We start from the raw sequence: 24,378 nt of genomic DNA on the forward strand, positions 1-24,378 counted from the left end.
CTATATCCTGGTAGCATACCGTCTCTTTGTTTACATTTTCAGCAGTCTTTCCTTATAATAGAAGAAGCAATCAATTAATTAATCAGCACTTTTGAGAGTAGATAATAATTAAATATTTAATTGAAACCACTGAAATACTGAATAGCTAGTGAAAAGAAGTTTTCTGCATCAGGAAGCCATTCAGTTATTACTATATCCAACCGAAGGCATTTTTTTCTTTATAGAGGTTTATTCAGAAGAGGATCATTGCTGTGTGTTGTATCTTGAATCTTAACTATCTTTCCAGACAGCATGAGTTTAAGGGCTGATCTGCAATGTGGCTGCACACAGAAGCAGGATTCAGGGGGGCTCTGACCTCATCAGTTAACCCGTTAGAGATTTGTAGCTTATTAGGCTTTAGGGATGGGGCTTGGTTGTAAAGGAGAGCTGTCTTCTGCTTCCTGCCACCATGAGACTATCAGCTTAGCCCCACTAAGTGCTCCCTGGTACTCACTCTGACTCACCACAGGCTCAACAGAGCAGATGGCAGTGGACTGAAACCTTTGAAACTGTCAATCAAAACTAGTATTCCCTCCCCCTAAGGTGTTTATCTCAAGTATTCTGTCACAGTGACACAAAGCTGACTTAACTTCTCATGGAACTTGAAGGATACCAGAGAGTACATTCTGGAAGGTAGAGTCCTTTCACTCCAGATTTATTCCTGTACTGTGGGGTGCTGTTTCTCCATACCCAGAACGTGGTGGGAGATGATGAGAATAGCATGTGGGTGTGTCCATATAGGACCCAGAGCAGTAATTTTAATGATCAGTGTGAATGTTCACACAATATTTAGTTTCATGACTCATATTTTTCTGTACATATTCTAAACGCAGAGACTATCCTTCACTTCATTTTTATTCTTTATCCTGTTGCAGCTAAGAAATATGGGACCTGATTTCTTTAAATTCTACTCAAACAGTCTTTAGTTTTTGACCAGCTACTTCTCAGCGCTAATAAATTGTAAGTTACTCTTTAGCATAATTTTGGGGGGGTTGAGACAGGGTTTCTCTGTGGTTTTGGAGGCTGTCCTAGAACTAGCTCTTGTAGACCAGGCTGGCCTCAAATTCACAGAGATCTGCCTGGCTCTGCCTCATGAGTGCTGGGATTAAAGGCGTGTGCCACCACTGCCTGGCCTTAGCATAATATTTTTTAAATATTCTCACCTTAACCTGAAATTATTAACATGAGAACTTGGAAAGAATGTTCCAAAAATGTTAGTGAGAAGTCTGAATTTATCTATATGACTAAGAAGAGTCCTGCTCTATAACTCTGTAGGAAATTAAGAATAGAGGAGTTTCTATCAATACGATGTAAGAAAACAGAAATAAAAATGAACTGTATTTTCTAGATTAACATATATGATAGTATTTTTAAGATGCAAACAAAGAAAGACTAACCAATTATAAAAGAAAGGAAACTTCTATATAATGTATTTGGGGTTCAGAATATAGTACTAAGGACTTGAAATAATTATTTCAGGGTAAATAAGATAGACATCATATGTATATCGTTTAGTAACAAAGATAGTTTCTTTGATAAATCTCTCCTTGAAAATATTTTTATATATAAAAAGTTACTTTCTATGGTTTGTCTCCTTTCTGGTTTAACATTTATTCAGACAGTTTTACCAACTTCAACTATAATAAAAAGACTTAATCTTTTCCCCCACATAGCAACAGAAAGTGGTTTGAAAGCCTATTTCAGTGTTAGGAACATTTAAGTTTCAATTGTCTCCTCAAAGGTTACAGGATATACAAATGGAACATGAAGGATGGAATGTTTGCTTGAAAAGGACATGGCAGGGGAGAAGTCGCCAAAGGTTAAAGGGAATCTAATTGAGTCTGGCAGAGCTTTCGTCGTGAGGCTCCACGGTTGAGAAAGATGCTGAGGAAAACTGCCATCCTCTGGGCAGCTGGAGGACATGCTCTCCTTCTTTGCTGAGTGTTAACCCTCAGATATATTCCACTCAATGAGCAGGTTTATGACAGTCTGCATTCCCCGCAGAATAATCGCCCAAGACATGCAAAGTAAATAAACAGTCCTTTCCCTGGTTTTGCTGGCAAGATGTCAGACATATTAAGGAATTTCTCTCCCTTCAGTATTTCTCTTCCACGAGCTACTTAAAACTGAATCAATCATCCGAAGAAGGCCATTAGAGGGGAGCGTTCCATTTGTCAAGAGCATTATGTGTGCCTTCCTACAGCAGAGGGTGGTTTTTGAAACCTGCTGATGGAAAGAGGCAAACCTCAAGGGCAGGGACAGTATCAGGACTAATGCATCCTGGAAATAAAGGACACGTTTGCTGGTGTATCTCTGTCTGCTTGCTTGTCTCTGACACCTTAACTGAGACACACCTAGGAAGGCAAGACATCTGTGCTTGGGACCCTTTGTAGTGTTAACAAAGACTACTACACCAAGGTAAGAACATACATACCACTGGGCCTGGATCACCTTTTGGGCCCTAGAAGAAAAGATTAGAAAGACATTTTAATTGCTACTAATTACAGTAACAGTATCTGAAGCATTTTTCTTCAAATGTCCATTAGCAAATGGAAGGATGGTACATATTTTGCTTTTGCTGCAGTTTGGATTTGAAGAATAAAATTAAGAAATGTGCTTGGGGTCTAGAGGGATGGCTCAGTGATTAAGAGCACATAATGTTCTTCTAGAGGACCTGAGTTCAGATCTCAGCACCAGTGGGGGGAGTGGTTCACAACCACCTGTAACTCTAGCTCCAAGGAATGCAGTACTCTCTTCTGACCTCTACAGGCATTACACACACACACACACACACGCACGCACGCACGCACATGATTAAAAATAAAACAACTCTAAAAATCCAACATGTTGCTATTTTTATGAACATGATTGGGTGTTGATTTAGAACTCAGATTGACAATGAGAAATGTGACACTGCTATGCTAAATATTTTCCATTATAAGGCTTTGTGCATTTTTTCTTTTATTCAAATTGGTTTCACTTATCATTTATTCCTGTAAAATTTGGTTACATTTGTGACATTCAGTTTTCAGTGAGCTTGAGAGATCTCACCCATCATTACTGTGATCTAGCTAAATCAACTTAAAGATAGTTATCTGTACTTACAGGGGGACCCGGGGGCCCTGGGTAACTGGGAACATTTACTCCTCCCTTCAAAAGAAGAACAAACAGATGAGGAGTGTTTATGGAACCCTGTAACTGAAAAATGATCATAGACAATTAGACATAGAGATACCTGGATTTTGTATAAACTGCTCATGCCATTTCCTTCATTGGGTGGAACACCCTTAGGGAGAAATAAGATGCAGAAGTTAGCATTTTGAACTTCAGTCATTTTTACCAAATGGTTAACTTAACACAAAATACCATAGTGTTTCAATGTTTCAAAACGGGAAAGCAGAGCTATGTCTGGAGCGCACAGATGTTTCCAGTTGGGTTTGAGTAGTGTTCAAGCCTGCAGATGAGGCACTAATGCGTTCAGAGGAAAATATTATTTGCTTATTAAAATTCAGTTTCTGAGTTGCCAGTTTACCGTGTTTCCAGCCTGCTGACCGGCAGGCAGCCATGCAGGAGGACTGTTGAAGATGTGTACAGGGAACAATTTGGCTACTGCAAAGTGATGTCTTCCTGTGGTCTCTCCAAACCAAACAGAAAATTAAGGTGAATAGGAGGACAACTTCATTCACAATCCTGTGTGGATATTTTTACAAAAACTGGGGAATGAGAGCTTGCCCCCCCCCAAAAAAACATACACGTGAACATGGAGCATGAAAAGAGAACTCATCATCGTGCATTCTAAAAATTCCCATATGCAGGAAACGCACATGAGTCTTCCAGTATGGAAACACTTAGGAAGGACAACGGGCTCTTAGGTTAAATATCCAAGTGTGACTGGGCATTGGTGGCACACTCCTTTAATCCCAGCACTCGGAAGGCAGACGCAGGCGAATCTCTACAGAGCGAGTTCCAGGGCAGCCTCCAAAACAATACAGAGAAATTCTGAATCGAAAAACCAAAACCAAAAATCCAAGTGTATGTTTTCATTTCTTTTTACATCTCATGTGTAAAAGTGAAAGAAAGCCATCAGTTCATTACTGTTTGGGGATAATGGTGGGAGCAGCTGTGCCCAGTGAGCACAGGTCACAGGCATCTTCAAAACAGCAGTGATGGAAGAAGATGCTCTGCGTGTTTATTCTTTCATTGGTTCCTCATTCATTTGACAATAGCTGGGCTGGACCATATTTAGTATGCTAGTCCCAAAGAGACAGGAGAGACCTCTAAGAAAGCCTCCTGGAGAGGATGTGTAATTTGTCTCCAAAAAATGAGTTATTTTTGAAGAATCCAGAGACCAGAGAAAGATTTCTCAAACGTGGCATAAAAGCACAGGCCTCTTGGTATGTATTTTTTCCCATTGAGGAGAGGAGCATATTTTAGAATCATAACTCCATGAGTTCTCTGTCTTGCTTCTTTGTGAAGGAAGGAAGAATCATTTGAAGAATCAGTTTAAGAAAAGAAAAAGAGCCAAGCAGTTAGGTTGTGTGCAAGGCATGCAGCTGTACATAGACTCATAACATATGCTATAGCTTTCAGCACTGCCTCTCTCTCCTGGGCTGGACTTCTTACATTCCTAAGAAACAGTGTGGGAAATCACGGACATGGACCTCAGCTTTGGTGCGATTCAACCATAGCCCCACATGAGGGCAGACTTGCCACATGGAGAGGCCTCCTCTCTCCTCTTCACAGCTTCCCTGGAAGAGTACAAGCCTGTGTAGACCATCCAGGGCTCTTGTGCGTTTTTCTCACTGCATGCCACAGAAGGAGAATTCCCTCACATCTCAGACATCACTCATGTGGCGAACACACACACGGCGTCTTTGAAAGTCCAAATTGCATGGCAAAGAGAGGATCTCCTTTTAAAGGCCTTTAATTTTCTGAGAAGGTATGTGATAGTCAAATGATCCTCTGTCCTTTGTAGGAAGTCTGGAGTCAGGCCAGCGTACAGCCAAGCATCCTGATTCCATGGAAGGGAAGTTCATAGTACACAAACAAATCTGAACATTGCACATTGTAGCTTAGCTGAAATAGGGGCAAATTAGCTTTACCTAATGCTTCATTGTCATTTACACACACACACACACACACACACACACACACACACTCATGCACACACACATGCGTGCACACAAAGAGGAAACTAAGAAGAAGTAACTTTGCAAGCATCTAAACAATCTGCCTTATGAGCCCTAAGGACACAGAATTAAAGTATATATACTTCAAACAACTCACAGGGGGTCCAGGAGGTCCAGGTTTCCCAGGAGGTCCCTCGCTGCCCTGCAGGAGATGCACAGGTTAAAATGAATGGTTGGCCATTCCCACTCAGATTCATGAACCATATTATCCAAAGAGCCCACTTCTAAAATCATCACCGCCTGCCATGTTGCCTCAGCCTTGCAGTCTTGTTCTGCTTAGCTTGCTCGTTGGCCCAATAAAATACATCTGCCCAATTCAGGAAAGGGAATACCTCTCTTCAAGCTGGATTCTTGCTGTGTGGACTCTAGGGGGAGGACACTTGATTTCATTAAGGACATACAAGCTAGGAGACCTGTTCTGGGATTTGAACACAGTAGGGGATTTTCTCCTCCTAGGTGTACATGGGTAATAGGGTAGAGTTTATGTGAAGATTGCAGGCTCTGAGACTGTGACTCTCTGGACTAACCTTTACTCTTGGCTTCTCACCTCCACCACCTTCAACTTTTTAGAGCATTCTAGTACATTCAACCCATGTATCGAATCACAACCTGTGTCACATATGTTGGCTAATATCAAATTCTACAACCAGGTGAGATGCTTCTTACTGAGTGGAAGTGAAGGGCTGGACACTGTTGAAGGGAAATGGTCTATTCATTTAATTTACTGATACAGTTTAAATAACCTTGTAGAAGACACAAATTAAAAACAAAAGGGCACTACAATAATTGCTTACTATGGAACAATAACTATTCTGTGATTTTGAGCTGAAACTTGACCAATGACTTTTACAAAGCACAGAATGCCTTCCAGTTCACAGTAAGCAATATATGCAAACTATATATTTATCAACATAAATAAACCATAAAGTTTCTCACAAAACACACCATCTGGGAATGTGTACAGTTAGTTAGCATGTTGTATCTTCCCCAAACTGCTTTGATGGCTGCTGTCTCCCTAAGATGTTCTTTGTCCTGCTGACCGCTGGCAATGTCCTTGAGAGCATTACATCACATTCCTTGTGAGTCAACAAACAGTATGTGCCTATTGAGAACACTTCTTTCTTTCCTCCTGGCACAATTAGAAGTCATATTCTCATTTGTGCCCTGAAGCTCATTTCAGTGTGGAATTCCCATTAACTTCAAAGGCCAGGCTAGGACAGAATCATTTTCATAGAAAATAGAGGGGAAAAGGCTGGTGGAGTGGAGAAAGGGTCTGGAGATATTAACAAGATAAAAAAACGTGCCCAGGCTCTTCAGAACAACTACATTGTTTCATTTAAGTGTTCCGGGGGATGTTTTGCTCGACACCATCATGCTCCATTTTGCTCAGGGATCAGGCATCTTGGCTAGTGTGCAGGAGATACTTAAGTAACTTTTGGGACTGCTTGGCACTTACTTCCTTTATCTAAATAGTTTTAACTATTTCACCATTTGTGAGGCTATGCCTGGACTGTCATTGTAATGTCACTTTCCATCTTAGACCAGGACAGCCTGATGCTACTGGATTGTTGCTCTTCCCTCCCAAACACAGCTGTGAGCTGTGGCAGTTACTCTTCAATTCCTAGTTGACGGGACTTAGGATCACCATGGAAATATCATCATGGGTATGTCTGTGAGGATGCTTCCAGAAATGTCTAGCAAAGCAGGGGGAAGACCCACACTGAATGTGGACATCATTATCACACGGGCTTGACTCCCAACTGAATAAGGATAGAGCTCTCTGAATAAGGATCGACCTCTCTGCTTCTCCTGCAGATGCAGTGTGACCTCAGGATCTCCTCTTACTGTGACCTCGCCACCATGATGAGATGCAACCTTGAACTGTAAGGCAGAACAAACACTTCCTACTTTTGGCTGTTTTCTCGGATGATCTGAAAGAGCAACTGAAGTATCCAATACATTCTTTCCAGGGCGAATGTTTTTAGCGAATTCCCACTGCAGCCTTCTAGGGACAGCATTTCCAGATTGTCTCACAAGACCTTTGGTTATTGTTCATTGTCTTTATAGCCAGTAAGGCATTTGGAGCCAGAGAGCTTGTTTAGAATGTTTGGGTACTTCTCTCACAGCATGAATCCAATTCACAGGGTGATGAATTAGATGGGTCCCTTGGGAGACAGTTGGTTCACTGGTTGGAACTTTCATGAATGGGATCAGTGCCCTTTTAAAGAAACCCAAGGAAGCTTAGTTGCAGTTGAACTACACAAGGACTCATTTAGAACATGCTCTCTGTGAACAAGAAAATGGGCCCCAGAAGCTACCAAAACCACTAGTGCTGTGTCCGTGGACTTTCCAGCTTCTAGACTGTGAGAGATGCTGTGTAGAGCCACTTTATAATATTTTGTTATAAAAGTCCAAAGAGATGAAGATTCAGCCATGGCTGGAACTCTCTCATACATTACACGCCAGCTTACCTACATCTCTGTAGAAGACTTGGGCCAATCACTCTTCGGCATGGACCGATGCCCCAACCTCTGAATTCAGTTTTGATTTCTATATACCACCCAGTGTTCTCTCTCATCTTACTTTGCTCTAGGAACACACCTCCTGTATCCAAACCCACTTTCAGACCAGCATCTTTGCGAGTACATCTCATGAATAGCCACTTCCCAACACCATTTGCCCTTGTAGGCTGTTCTTGATTGTATGGGTCTTTCAGTAAATGGTCCCGTCCCACCTGACCGAGCCCCAGTCCCATTTTCCTCTGTACCTTGTCACCTTTTGCTCCAGTGGGACCAGGGTGTCCAGTCCTTCCTGTTAAACCCTGTAAAATGGACATATAAGTTTGTTGTAGAATCAACAATTCAATGGTCAAAAGGGTGTTGGGAGTTGGTTGATAAAATGTAGCCATTTTGAAGGTCATTTGATCCTAATTAAATCAGTCTACAAGCTTATATTTCTTCAGGATGCTATAGCAGCTGTATTCTCCTGATAAGCGTTTGGAAGGATAAAACTTCTGTCTGTGGGATTTTTCACCTTGGCCAACCTCATTTAATGACCTTAATTGGAACCTTTTGATACACTGAAAAATTTAGTCTTGCTGTTTAAATGGTAATTTACATAACATTATGTCTTTCTAAATGAGGTATAATTTTGGTAGCTATCAACATCTTAAATATACTAAGACTGGGCAGAATTAACAGTGTGCATCTTGAGTTTTGTGATCTGCATGGGAAAAAGAAAAACAAAAAGTAAGTTTAATTCTTTGACAATAGAATTAACAGTAATTCTTGTGGCTTCTTTTACAGTACTCTTCCATAATTTTAAGTTTTACAGTACAGGTTTGTTGAACATACTGAGGTGCAAGCATTAATGATAGCCTTTTAATTATGGCAAACCCATGATTCAAAACATTAAGGAATGATCACACTCTTATTTGAAGGGTAAAAATAATTTGCTATCACAGAAATTCCAAGAGGAGGAAGAGATAGAGGAGTCAAGACATTGACCGAGTGGAGTTAATTTAGCGAGGAAAATGCATTATTTGGGACCAACTTACACAGACATTTATTTGTTGGTCTGAAACTCAAGTGCGATTGTGTGTCCCGTCTTTTATCTGGCAATTGAACTTTAGGATTGCTTAGAATTCAGCTCTAAATAAGAGATTGGGTTCGGCAGGTTGGAAATGATAACAGATTCTGTTCCAGGAAAACAAGATAGCCAACCCAAAGGCCCTATTGCTGTGTTCCAGGAGGAGCAAAACAGAATTTTAAAAATTCACAAATAGGAATAAAACAAATTGAAGTTGATAATCTTTGGCCTGTTATTTTTCTTTGGAAAACTCTCAGCTTGTGTTGCATCTGAATCTCTCTTCCAAGGTCAGTACCAAAATGTACTTGTGTATGCATCCAGTTTCTACTTCCAGCCGAGTGGGAGGATGCTCTTTGGTTGGCAAAAATTCTGACAGGAAGGCTCCAGGACACTAAGCAGGCTTAACTAATCTTAGATGAAAGCCAGAGGTGCTAAAGGAGGCTACTGTGTCTAGGCAATAGCTGATTTACAGAGAGATATGGAGCATGGGTGGTACCAGGAATATTAATGTACCTTGTATCATTCCTACAGGTATGACCTGTGAAGAGACTAGTCTTATCAAACACTTACAGGGGGTCCAGCTGGGCCAGGAGCTCCCGAGAGGCCAGGAATTCCTTGAAGACCCTGGAAGAAACAGTTTCCATCATTAAGTTTATTGTAGGGAAAAATCAGTTTTGCAATTCAAATATTTTTATTATTGAAAATTAATCATAGAATTTAATCAAGAAACTTGGTATGTACGACCTATAAAAATGATTTAGTTAAGAAAATATCGGTCTGGGTGTTTGCTTGCATGTGTGTCTGGGTACCTTGCGTGTGCCTGGTGTCTGCAGAGGCCAGAAGAGCACATTGGAACTGGAGTTACAGATAGTTGTGAGCCACCATTTGGGGGCTGGGAATTGAGAGCCTGGGTTTTCTGGTGAGCAGAAAGTGCTCTGAGACATCTGAAAGACCACTGAGACATGTCTCCAGTCTCTCAATATTGACTTCAAAGAGTAAGAGAGTTAAGCTAAAATGCTGTGGCGTGGAATCTGTAACAGAGGTAATTTAATCTGTTTGGTGATTCATAGAATATCTCTGATGTTCTATACCCACTGACCAGAAGTAGCATCACTGGGAATGGTATACTACTAAAGCATGGGAATACAAGCTTTGAGTCTTGAGTACAAGCTGGTTGTATACAGTTGGATATAAGCTGGTTGGTATAAAACAATGCTGGTAGAGAAATACTTGATTACACCAAAGCTGCATTCAGCTACTGGCAAAGGAGAAAATGTTTTATGATATTCTTAGTTTATCTGTTCAGTTCATTATAAGAAAACAAATTCTTACCTGTGAATTTAACTGTAACATTTCTCTACGTGTACCTGTTTCAGATATGCATGTGCATATTTCTTCCTCTCTTTGCTACTTCAGGTCTCAACTTTGAGTCAGTGTAGAGACCCTGAGTGAGGTTTTAGGTTGTCTAATTTATAAGCATGGGCATCATTAACCTTTGGTAGCCTCATTAAACTTTAAAATGTACCCTTGCATACATAAAAACACCATTATCAGCAGTCTTTCTCCCAGCTCCCTGAAATTTTGTATTAAGAGTGAAAGCTGCTATGGAGGCCTAAGGGGCGATTAGATGATTTTTGTAAGACAAGATGGCCATTACAGAAGACAGACATTCAGGACTAAGACAGTCAAGTTAAGCTCAATGGTGCAAATTCAAACATAAATTAAAATCCATTAAATAGGTATTCAGCCATCACTTGTATCCTTTATGACAAATGATATTTTCATGTCTTACTTGTCATTCATTATTGTAAAATATTATATGAAGACATAAGAACCCCAAACAAATTTTCTCTGTCTCAGAAGGGTAAGTTCTGTGGTCTGTCAGAACCTTCTCAAGTTGATGCTGAGTCATAAAGCATATATGAAGAACCTGGAGGAAACTACTTTTCAAGGATGGACAAATGAGTGATTCCTCTAACTTAATAAACTATGTTGAAGATTGTAAAATCAGAGCTCTAGAAGATATGCTCTTCTCCCTGTACCTTTCCCACTGAATGAAGAATAGATGTTTGCAGTTTTGTAACATTAGAGGCAGTGCATGCCTGTTAAGAGAGTACCATCTGTTGGCCGGTTGGTTAACATTTTATTCATTTAAACAAATCAACATGGGATGCTAACTAAGGTATTCTCAGAGTCCAAGTAGATGATGCAACTATGTTTGCTGTTATTGATTTGTGGGAAAGACAAAAGGTGTGCTGCCTTGTTCCTTTCAAAAGGCCCAACTAAGTCAGTATGTTGGGCCAGGTTTATTCATGTTATGCTTATGATGTGGAGAACGAGAGAAAATCGCCTCCTGAAGTCTAATGAGTCCTCTGCAGAATTTTGTGTGACCCATGTCAAAGAGTGTACAAAGTGCACCTAAGGAGAGCACACTAGAATATCGAGGCGTATTAACCATGGGCTCAGCTCACCAAGACAGCAACATGCCTCACAGAATCAATAAAATTTAACATCTAGTGAATTTAACAGAACCACTTATAAAAAACCCAAATTGCAATTATTTTTCCATCTTTTTTTTTTATTGCCTTCTCAATTGCCTCTAAACCCACCTCTCGAGTCTAGGCAGTTAAAACCTGCCTGCCTGTTAGAGCCCATTACTAAGCTTACACGTTACTGAAACCTTCTGTGGAACTCTAGGAAGCAAAAGCTCATTAATTCTTACTTGTTTTCAAAACAAAAATGCTTTTGATGTTTTATTTATAAATGAAAATAAATGCCGTATTTCTTATTCTTTAATTTTTAACTTGGAAAACAATCCCAAGCCAATCTTAAAGATTTCTAGAACACAATGAATATCAATAAAAACAATAATGAATGATGATAACTTGTAATGTGAAATACAGTTCTAACCAGGAAAATAGATGTATTTTATAGTGTCATAATTTTCCACACTACCATCAAGGTTAATATATGCCAGATGGCTTTCTTACTTTCATTAAAAACTATTAGCACCAAAACTGTTTAAACTAACAGCAATTCATCATCCTAATTGGTTTTTCTAAGAGTTAATGTGAATTATGCAGGGCAAGAATGATATCCTAAGCATCACTGTGGCTTATAGTCAGAATATTACACCATTATCTCAAAAACACGTTTGAGCTGCGTGCTTGGTCCTGGGGTGCACAGTTTATTTCTCCCAAGTGTTTGGAAGCTGAGCATAGAGAAACCAAGGTTGTTGAAGATCAGTCATAGTACAGAGGTATTCCCTGATTGGGCTCTGGGGCCACCCTCATCTCTACGCTTGTTCATATACTCTTTCCGAATCTTTACTATCCTGAGGCCTCTTTGTGAGTTCACTCTTCCTTCTTTTCTTGTGAGAGCTGGGATAGTTACCCACTACCTGCAAGCAGAAACCTCATAACTTCCATATTAATTATTAGCCTTAATTTTGTGTCTCCATGTCTAGACCACTAGAGACAAATGTGAATCTAGAATTATCAAAGCACACTATCTTAAAACATCTAATTATACTTGGTTTTCAATGGTCTTGGTATCAAACATAGGTAAGTGAAAACTCCGTGTCTTTATTGAATGAAGCAGAGAGAAGCAGTAGCTGGCTGTTTCATCAGAGAATCTCTTACCTCATCACCTTTCTCCCCATGTACTCCAGGGTAGCCCCGTTCTCCTTTGCTTCCCTAAAAAGACAGTAACTTCAGTTAACAGTGGACCATTTCAGGATTGTTTGAAACAATGGAAAAAAATCCCCCATCAGAACATTTGGGGTACAATCATTTGGACAGGGTAAGGGAGTAAACCAATGGCATCATCTGCAAATGCCCTTATCCCCCAAATTGCCAAAGCAAGTGTCATAGGAGTAGTGCATTTTAAAAGTGGGATTCTCCATTTTTCATATAGTTGAGAATCTGATGCAGGACTTCCTTACCTTTGGCCCCTCTCTTCCTGGGACTCCTGGAGGACCCCGTGGCCCTGCATCCCCCTAGAAGACAGAGGAGTCACAGCTGCAAGAGGACACCCAGTAGGTGTGCTGTAGGACCCACAGGCGTTCCACAAACCTCTCACCTTCCTGACTGTAGAATCGTATTTTCCAGGTTCCCCAGTGCCTCCTTCATCCCCTTTGATGCTTTTCAGCCCGGGGACATGGGCTTGACAGTTGCCACAGAAGTTCTAGCAAGTATAAAGACAAGTTAACTGAGAGGTTCATAAACTCTGTTTATGAAGCTGAGGTTTGATCTATTTGACCTCTTGTCAAATGAGCAATTGTGAGACTACTCTACCTTCAGAGACAGATCTGTCCAATCTGAAAGATGACTTTTTGAGGTAAATGCTTGACAAGCCTACCAGTAATTTTTGTTTTGTACTGGTGAACTTTTACTTAAAGATAAAACACCACACACACACACGCATGCACGCATGCGCGTGCGTGCGCGCGCGCGCACACACACACACACAGGTCTCTGATGTCATTTCAAAGGAAAATCCCAAATAAGTAATGGGGGTGGGGATTTATAATTTGAGAGCACAGTCTGAGTTTTAACTATTTAGCACGTTTAGGAAGAGAAGCCGTATTAAAGTTTGGGTTAAGCAGCAAGTTTAAAGAGTACAAAAAAACTAATAGCCCAATTCTGTGGAATTACAATGAGAAAAAAAAAGAGGGAGGAAAAATTTCCAACATGAAAGTGGAATGAGTTGGGAACACACCACAGCGGCTGCTAACAATTGTCACTGGAGGCACCCTTGGGAAGAACAGGAACTCAAGGTCCTAGGACTTGACCCAGGGTCAAATCTAAGAGGATATGGGAGACTTCAGTTGTATTACTGTCCCATTGACTTGACAACCTTCAGGAGATCTACAGCAGCTCAGATCTAAGTGTCTATGCTCCTAAGACAAACCAAAGTCTTACTACATGGCTAGGAAAACTTCTGTGAAAATCTTGTTTTTAAAAAATATTGAAGTATAAATGCCACCATGAGAGTCTAAGAACCGCTCATGGAAGGGACAAGTGATAGATCAGGACAAAAGAAAACTTCTATTTTTCATTGTTTTTAGTAATTGGAAGAATCATTGAACAGAAAAAGGAATGGAGATTTGCTATTGATAAATAGTTGGCAAGAAAGAATAAAATCATTCATAACTAATACTTTTGGTTATGAATCAACACACATAAAATCATAGAACCACCATGCAGGGAAGGGTAAGGTGGGACTCAAGAGAATCAGGAAAGTTTCTATATTTCAAAATGTACAAAAAGATGAATTATGCCTACAGATATATATGATGTATATGTATGTAATGTTTTATCAGTATAGCGCAAAACCTTTGAATACTGATTTCAGAAACATTTTCAGATAGATGATTCCACTGATAATTTTAGTGGAATTCATATTTAGTATAATAGGAAAAATTTAAAAATGATAATTGTTTTAACTCAACAGAACCTTCTTAGATTCATTTGCTAATGGTCTCATTTTCTTCAGTTAGATAAGGCAAGGGAAACTGATTTTAATAAAGCTTCTTGAATAAAATGACTCAATACTATTTTGTAGAAAGGATTAAGATACATTTATCATTAGCCAATGCACAGTCTGATTCCAAGAGAACCTGGCACACAGATTAATCTAGAAGGGCTAGAAGGGATGGTTTAGCTTTAGTGTTACGCCAGGTTCTCTCAAGGCTCTACCTCAAGACATCTTAGAGAACAGAAAGTAGCTGACATCCTGTAAAACGATCAAGACACAGAGCTTGAGCTAGGGGGTTACAGGGTCACGATTTAACATTGTGCTATTGAATTGCTTTCACAGGTCAATCTCTAAACTAAATTCTTGAATTTGGGGTTTGGGTGGGGGCTACTTGTTTCCCCTTTTTTCTGCTGAATAAAGCTTATGGGGTCACCGGACAAGCTTTCCAGTCTGCATCCCACCAGGATGACTCAGGACCATATTGAGATGATTCTAGTACTGAAGAGTAGTGTGATATGTCCGAAGAGGCTGCCCTGGCAATACCATCAGTTCCTCTATCCATGAGACCCCCCAGAGCCCAGTCCTCCTCTTAGCAGAGTCCACTCAGTATGTTGTCTGTTCTGTGAGCCATCCTACATTCTGTCAGAACATTTAGTTCTGGTTAAGTATACAACTTTCTCATCCTTTCAAGTGTCTATCTATGCACATGAAAATTAGATTTTTATTATTTTGAGAATTCATGCTTTCACAAGAAATATAAGCAAGATCCACAGAAATGTTGGTTAGGCAAGAGAAACAAGAATTCAGTTAGTTTCTAGGAACAAATTTTAGAATTCCCATATATTTTCTTATTTCATTATCAGCTGGACTGTTGTAACTTGGATCTAGAATGTCTATAAAGAACCCTGTGTTAAAGGCTGGTTCCAATAAGAACCACCTAGAAAAAAAAGAATTCAAGTGTCGAATCCTACAACCTTGTCATTTATAACATTATTGTTGTTACAAAGAATCTGGGGCTTAAAACCCGAGGATGTGTATTCCTGGGTCAACCTCACACTTATTAGCTACGTGTCTGGGCAAATTACTTAGCTACTTGGAACTTCAAGTATCTTTGATGACTGAGAATGACACTCCAGCCTGAGCTCAGAACATTTTGGTAAAGACTAAATGGGAAAGAAATAAGTAAGGTTGCACTGACTGACATATAATTATAATTCAATATGAGAGCTCTCTGAAACTCTCATAAATATCCTGTATTATAAGAAAACTCTGCTTTTTTGATTTCCTAAAAACCCCTCTAAAATGTTTTATATTAATATTTATATTTATGTACCTTTTCTAGAAACTAGACCGCGTCTTTTGATGCTATAACTCTTCATGTAAGTCATTAGGCAAATCATTAGCATAAACACCAGCTGTATAAGTGAAGCGGTGTGTGTGGTGTATATGCATGTTCACCCAAAGGCAGGAAATGTAAGAGTGAAATGAAGGGCTACATTTTCATTTAAGATCACCAGTTCTTACTGGACTGCATGCAGACTACATATGCATAGCCTTACCCATTACCAGATGCCTCATTTTTACTGATAAAACATAGTAAAGTATTTAAGAAAAAATGGTAGGCATAGTGCTTGTGTGTGTGTGTGTGATGTTAGTATGGTGTAAGCTTCTGCATAGTTAAAGCTGGATTTAAACTTGTTGTTCTCCTGTTTCAGTTTCCTAAAGGATGGATTAAATGATGGAACTACAGGTGTGTGCCACCATGTTTAGCCCAAGGTACTTTATGGAATAGCTAATCAGTAGAGATAATTTTTGTTTAACAGGGTAACAGATGTTAGGGCGGCTGTTGGCTTTGGAATTTTATAGCTCATTTTATAAAATTCCATGATATAAAAAGCTCAGTCTGTAAGCTAGTGGCACTGATTTTCATCTTGAGCCTGACCAGAGCTGGCAGGGTGGTAGACAGACTTCAGGGCAGCGAGCCAGGGTGGGGAAGGGAAAGGAAGAGAAAGCTATTGCTTCAGAGGAGGCAGGACCTTTGTAAAGGTATGAATGATCACCCTTCCTGTATCTCATCTCAATTCTGCTGCCCCCATCTCATATCTACAGTGTGTGACCCACCAAGAAGCGAGTGGGAAGATTAGTGTGAATGCTACAGGATATAATAAGATGTGCACTTTTCAGTATTAAATGCTGTGTAACGGTAGAATTTGAATTGGTTGGACTGAGCAGTTATTAATTCTATCTTTGGTAGAAAGTTTCTTTTTAACCTTTTTACACACCACGTCATTTCTTTTATAGCAAAAGAATACCTTCAGCAAGGCGCCAATGTCTCCCAAGAGAGGAAGGGCAATCTGCAGTTAAGAGAGAGAAACCCAAATCCATGGATATTCGCATATACATGAACCAAATATAACATGAACATAGAAATTGATGTGTGTATTTTTTCTTAAAGTGCCATGCCAATTGAAATTTGGGGGTGGTGAGTCTCACCATTGAACTCACTTGTTTAACTTTGCATTTCATGGCTCAAAGCTTACACACAGAACCAGAATATGAGAGTATCCACTGTTACTTCACCAAGATCATGCAAGCTCATATGTATCACTGTTTTGATCATACACCTGTGTTTTGTAGTTTCACCACAAGGTAACCTTTCTGCTTTCCCTGTGCTGCTGGCTTTAAGTAATATGATGTTTTCTTTAATCATTTGCTAAAAGGAAATCATTCCTTCACCAAGCACATTTTCAGGCTGCTGAGAAATATGAAGATTGCATGGTGCCTTAAAATTAGCTCTTACAGAAGTTCGAAAGACACTTCAGTGAGGGGCAAGACAGACACCTAGGGAGCGTGGGCTGCGTTTGGACTACAGGTCTTAAAATGTCCTTTCAGAGGAACACTGTGTAAGCCTGAGTGACAGTTGATAGGATGTGAGATGAGGGGCACATGATTCATTGTTGGGGTTAAAGAAAGGCTAGATAATGCCACTGCATGAAGCTTCTAAAGGCTCAAAGGCACACAGTGTGGGAGGTAGGGGATCTGTGAAGACCCAGCAAGGGGCCAGATTTAGATTTTATTATACAAAACTCTTAATACAATACCATGTGCCATATGGCCTCTCAAAAATATAAGTGTTGGAGTTGAGGCTATTTAAAAAGATTTACTGTCACTCATAGCAAAGTTTAACCTGAAATAAAACGATGTAACACATAGTTAGCATCTAAATGCATTTTCTGTGATTTCCAACCCAATTTTCATAATTTAATCACCTCGTCTGTTCTGAGGCACTCAATCAATGGCTATGCACCACAGTGGAGGTAACTTACCTACAAACTTCCATTTAGAAAAATGAAGTTCATTTACTCACTAGCATTAGAAAGACTAGAAATCGTGGCTATCAGTTTCATCTCAATTTTCCATGGAACAAAGACATTAAACGCTAAGGCTCAGCCCGGGGCAAAATTGTACAGCTGAATTATACCCTTAGGAAATAAGTATTCATCACATACACACAATAATGCTGACCCAGCTTGAATTTTTCCCCCTCTACAAAATAATGGGGATAAACAAAATCACCAAGCAGTCTCCAAGCATTGTAATTAGTTTGGACAGCAAAATTTGCTTGGTAGGCTGTTTGGCTTCTGGGTGCATTAAAGATACATAAATCAGGCAAAGCCTGTCTACATACCGGGTCACCTGGGGGCCCTGGAAGTCCTGGCTTTCCATCTCTCCCTGGAGCTCCCTAAAAACATAAGCCACTTATTCAAACCTCTGCAAGTTATAGCTGATTAAAATGGACATGGTGTGGGAGTTGGGGAAAGGTCCTTACATCATTCCCTGGGGTCCCTGGAGTTCCTGGCAATCCGGGAAGACCTCGAGGACCCTAGAAAAGCAAAGAAAAAGTGTTCCGTAGGACAGTCTTTTGAGTAATTACTGGCAATCAAGAAAATTTTGGGAGTAACTCAGTGACATCACTTACCTGAATACCTGGCTCTCCTGCTGGTCCTTGGGAGCCCTGGGTAAAAGGAGAGAGAGAATTGTCCAAATTCTACCAGGGATATTCATAACTGCCCTGTCGTTTACTTAGCAGAAAGACAGGGTTAGACGCTTGCATGATCTGAATACTCTGTAAGCTCTGCACGTGGTTTCTGGAAAGCTCGCCTTGACCTAAAATAGCGGTTCAAGAACCAGACATTCAAGGCTAGAACAAGACTTCACTCATATGCTTGGGTGTTTCTTTCACTCCACTCTGCTGCTGCACATTCACAAGTGTGCAAGCAATGTGTTCAAATCCTGTCAGATCAGAAACCAACTGCCCATGGGGCTCAGAGGCCTGGGCCTCATTTCATTTCTTTGTTGACTCATTTTCCTCTTGTCCATTTGTTTGTTATATTTACTTATTTTTTATTGAAAGTATATCCTTCTCGCATACAATACATTCCAGCCACAGTTTCCCCTCCCTTCACTCCTCCCTTCTCCCCTTCATGTCTTCTCTCCATCAGATTCTACTTCACTTCGTTTCTTCTTCAGAAAAGATCAGGCCCCCAAGGCACAATGACCAAACACAAGAAAACAAGATAACAATAAGACAAGGTACAACCCCTCATATCCAGGCTGGACAAGGTGACCCAACAGGAGAAGAAGAGTCCCCAGGACAAGCAAAAGAGTCAGAGACTCATCTGCTCGCACAGGTAGGAGTCCCACAGAAACACCAAGCTAAGAGCTACAAGATACATGCTGAGCCCCTGGAGCAGACACATGTAGGCCCTCATTTTCCTGTTAAGAAACAGCAGGCTCCAGAGTTCGGTGGCGGGAGTAGATAGCTAACTAACGGCACAGGGGTTATTTTCTGCTTCTGGGATGCTGCGGTTTGGAAGAACTCAAGTGAGGTTGAAGATAGCCAAGAACCCCCAAGAACCCAGTGACATACATTCTGATTATACATATCTTTGGGGCATTGAATCTGTGGGGGCACATGCCTTCCTTTTTAGCACTTGGGAGGCAGAGGAAAGCAGATCTCTGTGAGTTCTAGAGCAGCCTGTTTATTTACATAGTGAGTTTTAGGACAGCTAGTGAGACCCCATTTTTAAAGTCATTTTTTCTTTTCTTTTAAGCAGTTGGCACCAGCATTTTCTGGGTTCTCTCACTTAAAAATATTCATAACATTGCTATTATCAAGCCTTCTGTTGCCTTTTCATTGTGCCCCTAAGTGGCATAGTTTCCCTATAAACTTGTTGCCTCTTTAATGAGTTATTGTTGAATGCTTTGTTATCTTTTAAAGGCAGTGCATAAAGTAGAGGTTCCCATGATGGCATTTTCATATACACATTGCTCTTATGGGTTTCCCTCCCCCAGTGCAGGCTCCTGGCCTGTTTTCTTCCTGGTGGTCTACACCCTCACCACAAGACACGCCTGCTGCTTTCCCGTCAGATGTATTTCATTACTCTCTTTTCTTCTTCCATTTTTACTTATGTGACCCCCCCCCACACACACACACATACACACACATCCTTCCACATGGACTATTTGTCTTTCTGAGTCTGGCTTCTTTCACTTAATAGAATGATTTCAAGTTGAACCCATTTTTCTGCAAATGTCATGTTTTCCTTTTCCTTTGTGGGATGAATAAAATTCCTTGTGTAGAACTGCTCTTTCTGCTTAAGATTGCTTTTGGTGTTTGGAGTCTGTGGGTTTCCGTATACATTTCCAGGAACATCATGAGAATTTTGATGGCGATTACATTGCGTGCTTCTGGTACTATCAACATTCTCATTGCATTAATTCTGTCAGTTTATGAGCATAAGTGATGGCTCCAACCCCTACTGTCTTCTTCAGTACCTTCAAGTTTTCATTGAACATGTTTCTGAACTCTTGAGTCAGTTTTATTTTTAGGTGTCCCCCCTCCACCACGGCCCGGGTAACTGAGTGAGATTTTTTCCCCCTGATATTTCTTGCTAAGTTTCTTAATACTATATATAGAGGCTGCTGCTTTTTAATGTTTATTTTGTATTCTGCCACACTGCCGAAAATGCGTTACCACTCTAAAAGTTTCATTCTAAGAGTTTCCTGGCAGTGTCTTCAGGGTTAAGTAGTGTCTAAATAGGGATGATTTATTCCTTCCTTTCCTGTTTGTATCTCTTCTATTTCTTTCTCTCTTCTTATTGCTTTATGTAAGACGCTGAGCACTGCATTGAATAAGAGTGGAGATAAAAATGTAACCCACTGGGGTTCAGTAACTTGACTGAATATTACTTACTGTCCTGCCAGGAATTCCTACCCCTGGTGGGCCTGTGTCCCCTGGGGAGCCATGGATCCCGGGCAGTCCTCTTTCACCCTGTGAAAGCAAGGGCTCCTGTTAGTATGAGGCTCAAGACAGATGTGCTTTTCAGTTACGTTTTCTTAATTATTAATTCTTTTAAAACTTAGCTATGAAATCTATATACCTTTGGTCCACGTGGGCCAGGTGCTCCAGGATTTCCATCTAATCCCTAAAAGGAAAAAAAAAAACAAAAAACGTAAGATTACTGCATATCTCTTTCTAAATAATTAAAAAATTAGAAGTCATAATTCAAAAATATGATTCACCATCCTTCATTTTACTTGAGTGAGCCTCTTATTAAGAATACAGAGATAATTTTAGATGTAGATTTTCTATAAGTAGCTTAAAATATAAGAGGTTTTATCTGTGAAATTAAACATCTAATCTTCAGAATTATCAGCATTAATAATTGTTATAAAATGTAGAAAGAAGGTGGGGGAAATGGGCAAATCCAATGAGCATATTGGTGATGTGGAATGTCTTTCTGTATGCTGCGAATATGTGTTACTTTTTTATATACATTTTTTTAAAAATTAGAAACAATCTTGCTTTATATGTCAATCTGAGTCCCCTCTCCCTCCCCTCTTCCCGATTCCCCCATCCCATACCCTTTCAGCTCCCCAGGGAGATCTTCAAAGTCTGTTACATCATTTGGAGCAGGGCCTAGGCCCTCCCCCATGTGTCTAGGCCAAGAGAGTATCCCTCTATGAGGAATGGGCTCCCAGAGTCCATTCGTATACTAGGGATAAATACTGATCTACTACCAGAGTCCCCATAGACTGCCCAGGTCTCCTAACTGACACCCACGTACAGGGGATCTGGATCTGTGGGTTTCTCAGTCTGGGGACCATGAGCTCCCCTTTGTTCAGGTCAGCTGTTTCTGTGGGTTTCTCCAGTCTGGTCTTGTCCTCTTTGCTCATCACTCCTCCCTCTCTGCAACTGGATTCCAGGGGTTCAGCTCAGTGTTTATCTGTGGGTGTCTGCTTCTGCTTTCATCAGCTACTATGTGTTGCTTTTATTGGTTGGTAAAAAAAGCTGTTTCAGTCAATGGCCAGGCAGAATAGAGCCAGGCGGGAAATCCAAATAGAGTTACAGAGAGAAAGAAGGCAGAGTGAGGGAGACACCATATAACCACTGAGGAAGCAAGATGTGGGATAACAAGACATGAACCTCGTGGTAAAATATAAAATAATAGAAATGGCTTAATTTACAGGTAGAGCTAGCCAGTAAGAAGCCAGAGCCATCTGCTAAACAATTATACTTAATATTAAGCTTGAGGTTATTTAGGAACTGGTGGGCTGGAGAAAAACCTCCAACTACATATTGACTTTAGGGTTTTCTGCTGGTACAGTTTACAATGTCCTGAGTATAGCATGGATCACACACACTTTCTATGGACGATGGCCTATGTTTAATCCTCAAACTCTGGAAGGGAAATGTTGAGCATTTGATTTAAGGCGGTATCCTAGGAAGGCTTGTGGCTCAGAACCAGTACTTAGGGATTCGTAGATCCTCAAGGAATCAGGACATCAGGTGTTGGGGCCTTTGAAACATCTCAGATTATCTGTAAAATGTTGCCTGGGTGTGCATCTTCTGCAGCAGAGCCCCCTTGGCTTGTGTCGAGCATTCAAATTGCTTTAGCTTTATGAGTTAGGGTAAAAGATGACAATTTTTTGTGGGCTTAAAACTACACTTGTGTCTTGAAACTGGTAAATGAACTCTCAAGACAATCTTAGCAAAAGGGAGATACTTACTGGTTTTCCTATCAGGCTTTTCCCTGGAGGTCCAGCATCACCCTTTGGACCTGGAAGTCCAGGAGGGCCTAGTCTTCCGCCAGGATCTCCCTGTGGAAAAAGAAATGAGCTTTTTTCTTTCTCTGCTGAGGTTCATGACCAGAAGTTGTGAGACAGTGGTTTCCATTGCTTTATGTTGTTATGGCCAGTCAAACTTCATTCTTATGTTCACTTTTGTACTTTGACTCCCAAAAGCATCTACCAAGGGCCTAGCTCACTCTAGGACCTGCCTTTGTTATCTTAAACACATTCAGATACTGAAATGAGTTCTGTCACATAAAATTTAGCAGTATGAGGAAATACAGACTTGTGCAATAACACGGACACAAAGGGCATATCTATTCATGAAGTCCTTATTTCCTGGGGAATGATGCAATATTGACATGCTACACCCACACACATCCATCCACACAGGTCATAAAAGGCAGAGAGAGAGACACTTCTGAGAATTCATAACTTGACCTCAGCCCTAACATCTGCTCTTCCAAGCTAGCTCATTTTGTCATCTGGAGTTTCTCTGCCATACCCGTGGCTGCAAAGATGCGAGACACCAGGGGCACTGTATCACAGTTTATGTGAATGTCTGTCCCCTGCACTGCCAGATCCTGGGAGGCTCAAGTCTTGGGCTAATGTTTTGCCTCTCTGATGACATTGGGATCTTTGGTTTCTTCTTTCTATTTACTTACTATTAAAGAATCAAGTCTAAACTGTACCTTCTCTCCTTTAATGCCTTGCTTCCCTGGAATACCATGTTCTCCTGGCAATCCCTAGAAAATACAGAATTAAAGGAAAAAAGCAGTTAGGACATATCTTAATGTAATAGTATTCTACCCTTTGTAAGAGCACCGAGTTTTAGCATCTACCTACAAGGTAACGTTGATTTTGGCCTAAGGAGAAATGTTATTTGAAGACATGTGGCTTGTTGTCCCAAGTGAAGCCAGCAGCTGTAATGGGAAACAGAAAAGAACTGAAATGTTCCACCCATATAGTTGCTAAGAGGAGGAGGGAGAGGGGCGGTCGGTGGCACCACAAACCAACTTAAGTAGTCAAGATACTTTTACTAGGTTTATCCAGAGTGGTTCTTTTCCTTTTTATTTTATTTTGTTTATTTTTTTGTTCCTAGTACTGAATATTTTGTGGTTATTCTTATGTTATTAACATTTTCTGTCTTTTATGGTGTCTTTCCATTAGGGATCTCTGAAGTGGTCCAATGACTGGATTGTAGGAAGAATTAAAAAAAAAAACTTTTTAGGCCAGCGATGGCATAGGCCAGTAGTGGTGGTGCACCCCTTTAATCCTAGCCCTTGGGAGGCAGAAGCAGGTGGATTTCAGAATTCAAGGCCAGCCTGGTCTACAAAGAGAGTTCCAGGCCAGCCAGGGCTACACAGAAAAACCTGTTTCCAAAACCAAACAAAAACCTTTTCCTGTGGATTGGATGTTCATTAGAAAGCACACTGTGATGCTAACCAATAGCCTCCAGGGGGCTGAAACAGTGAGCATGAGACCAGGGGAAAAGTCATGGTCTGCTCCCAAGATGGTGGAAAGAGGAGAGATCTCAAGTCTGCCCAATAGAATTCCAGGCATGGACAGAGAGTCACTGAGAGCTGTAGTCAGGAATCTTCTCCATTTTGATCTAGTGCCTGAGTTCACATGGGGTGGCCAAGAGATTATCCAAGTAGTAGAAATCTGGGAGAATATATGAAATAATGCTTCCAAAGAGCATGAGGAATGTGGGGGGGGGAGAGGAGAGAGGGAGAGAGGGAAACAGAGAGAGAGAGAGAGAGAGAGAGAGAGAGAGAGAGAGAGAGAGAGAGAGAAAGCCCACTACAGTGACATTATCATATAGCATATTGGAAATGTGTTTTTCTTGACTTTTCTCTTATTTCTTTGGATATTTATGGTATCCACTACTCCACAGTAGCATTGGCTACCAACAATTGAGTTTCAAAGATTTTTTTTTTGGCTACACTCC

The 24,378-nt window shown here is 40.6% G+C and overlaps 1 protein-coding gene across 4 annotated transcripts in view; it reads right to left on the reverse strand.

Moving 5' to 3' along the window:
- Col19a1 (collagen type XIX alpha 1 chain) overlaps positions 1-24,378 on the reverse strand; it is a 313,664-nt gene that overhangs the window by 40,297 nt on the left and 248,989 nt on the right. For all 4 annotated transcript variants that reach the window (XM_013125565.2, XM_040729471.1, XM_040729472.1 and 1 more), the window contains 17 exons: positions 23,120-23,173; positions 22,368-22,457; positions 20,738-20,782; positions 20,551-20,628; positions 18,274-18,309; positions 18,124-18,177; positions 17,983-18,036; positions 16,607-16,648; positions 12,897-13,001; positions 12,760-12,813; positions 12,458-12,511; positions 9,387-9,440; positions 7,996-8,049; positions 5,326-5,370; positions 3,275-3,325; positions 3,145-3,189; positions 2,474-2,500 (listed from right to left, as the gene is read on the reverse strand). In XM_013125565.2, coding sequence (XP_012981019.1) covers positions 2,474-2,500; positions 3,145-3,189; positions 3,275-3,325; positions 5,326-5,370; positions 7,996-8,049; positions 9,387-9,440; positions 12,458-12,511; positions 12,760-12,813; positions 12,897-13,001; positions 16,607-16,648; positions 17,983-18,036; positions 18,124-18,177; positions 18,274-18,309; positions 20,551-20,628; positions 20,738-20,782; positions 22,368-22,457; positions 23,120-23,173 — 942 coding nt within the window. The remainder of the gene's footprint in view (positions 1-2,473; positions 2,501-3,144; positions 3,190-3,274; positions 3,326-5,325; positions 5,371-7,995; positions 8,050-9,386; positions 9,441-12,457; positions 12,512-12,759; positions 12,814-12,896; positions 13,002-16,606; positions 16,649-17,982; positions 18,037-18,123; positions 18,178-18,273; positions 18,310-20,550; positions 20,629-20,737; positions 20,783-22,367; positions 22,458-23,119; positions 23,174-24,378) is intronic.

This window comes from Mesocricetus auratus, unplaced genomic scaffold (genome assembly GCF_017639785.1).
Source record: "Mesocricetus auratus isolate SY011 unplaced genomic scaffold, BCM_Maur_2.0 Super-Scaffold_100021, whole genome shotgun sequence".
Lineage (NCBI taxonomy): Eukaryota > Metazoa > Chordata > Mammalia > Rodentia > Cricetidae > Mesocricetus > Mesocricetus auratus.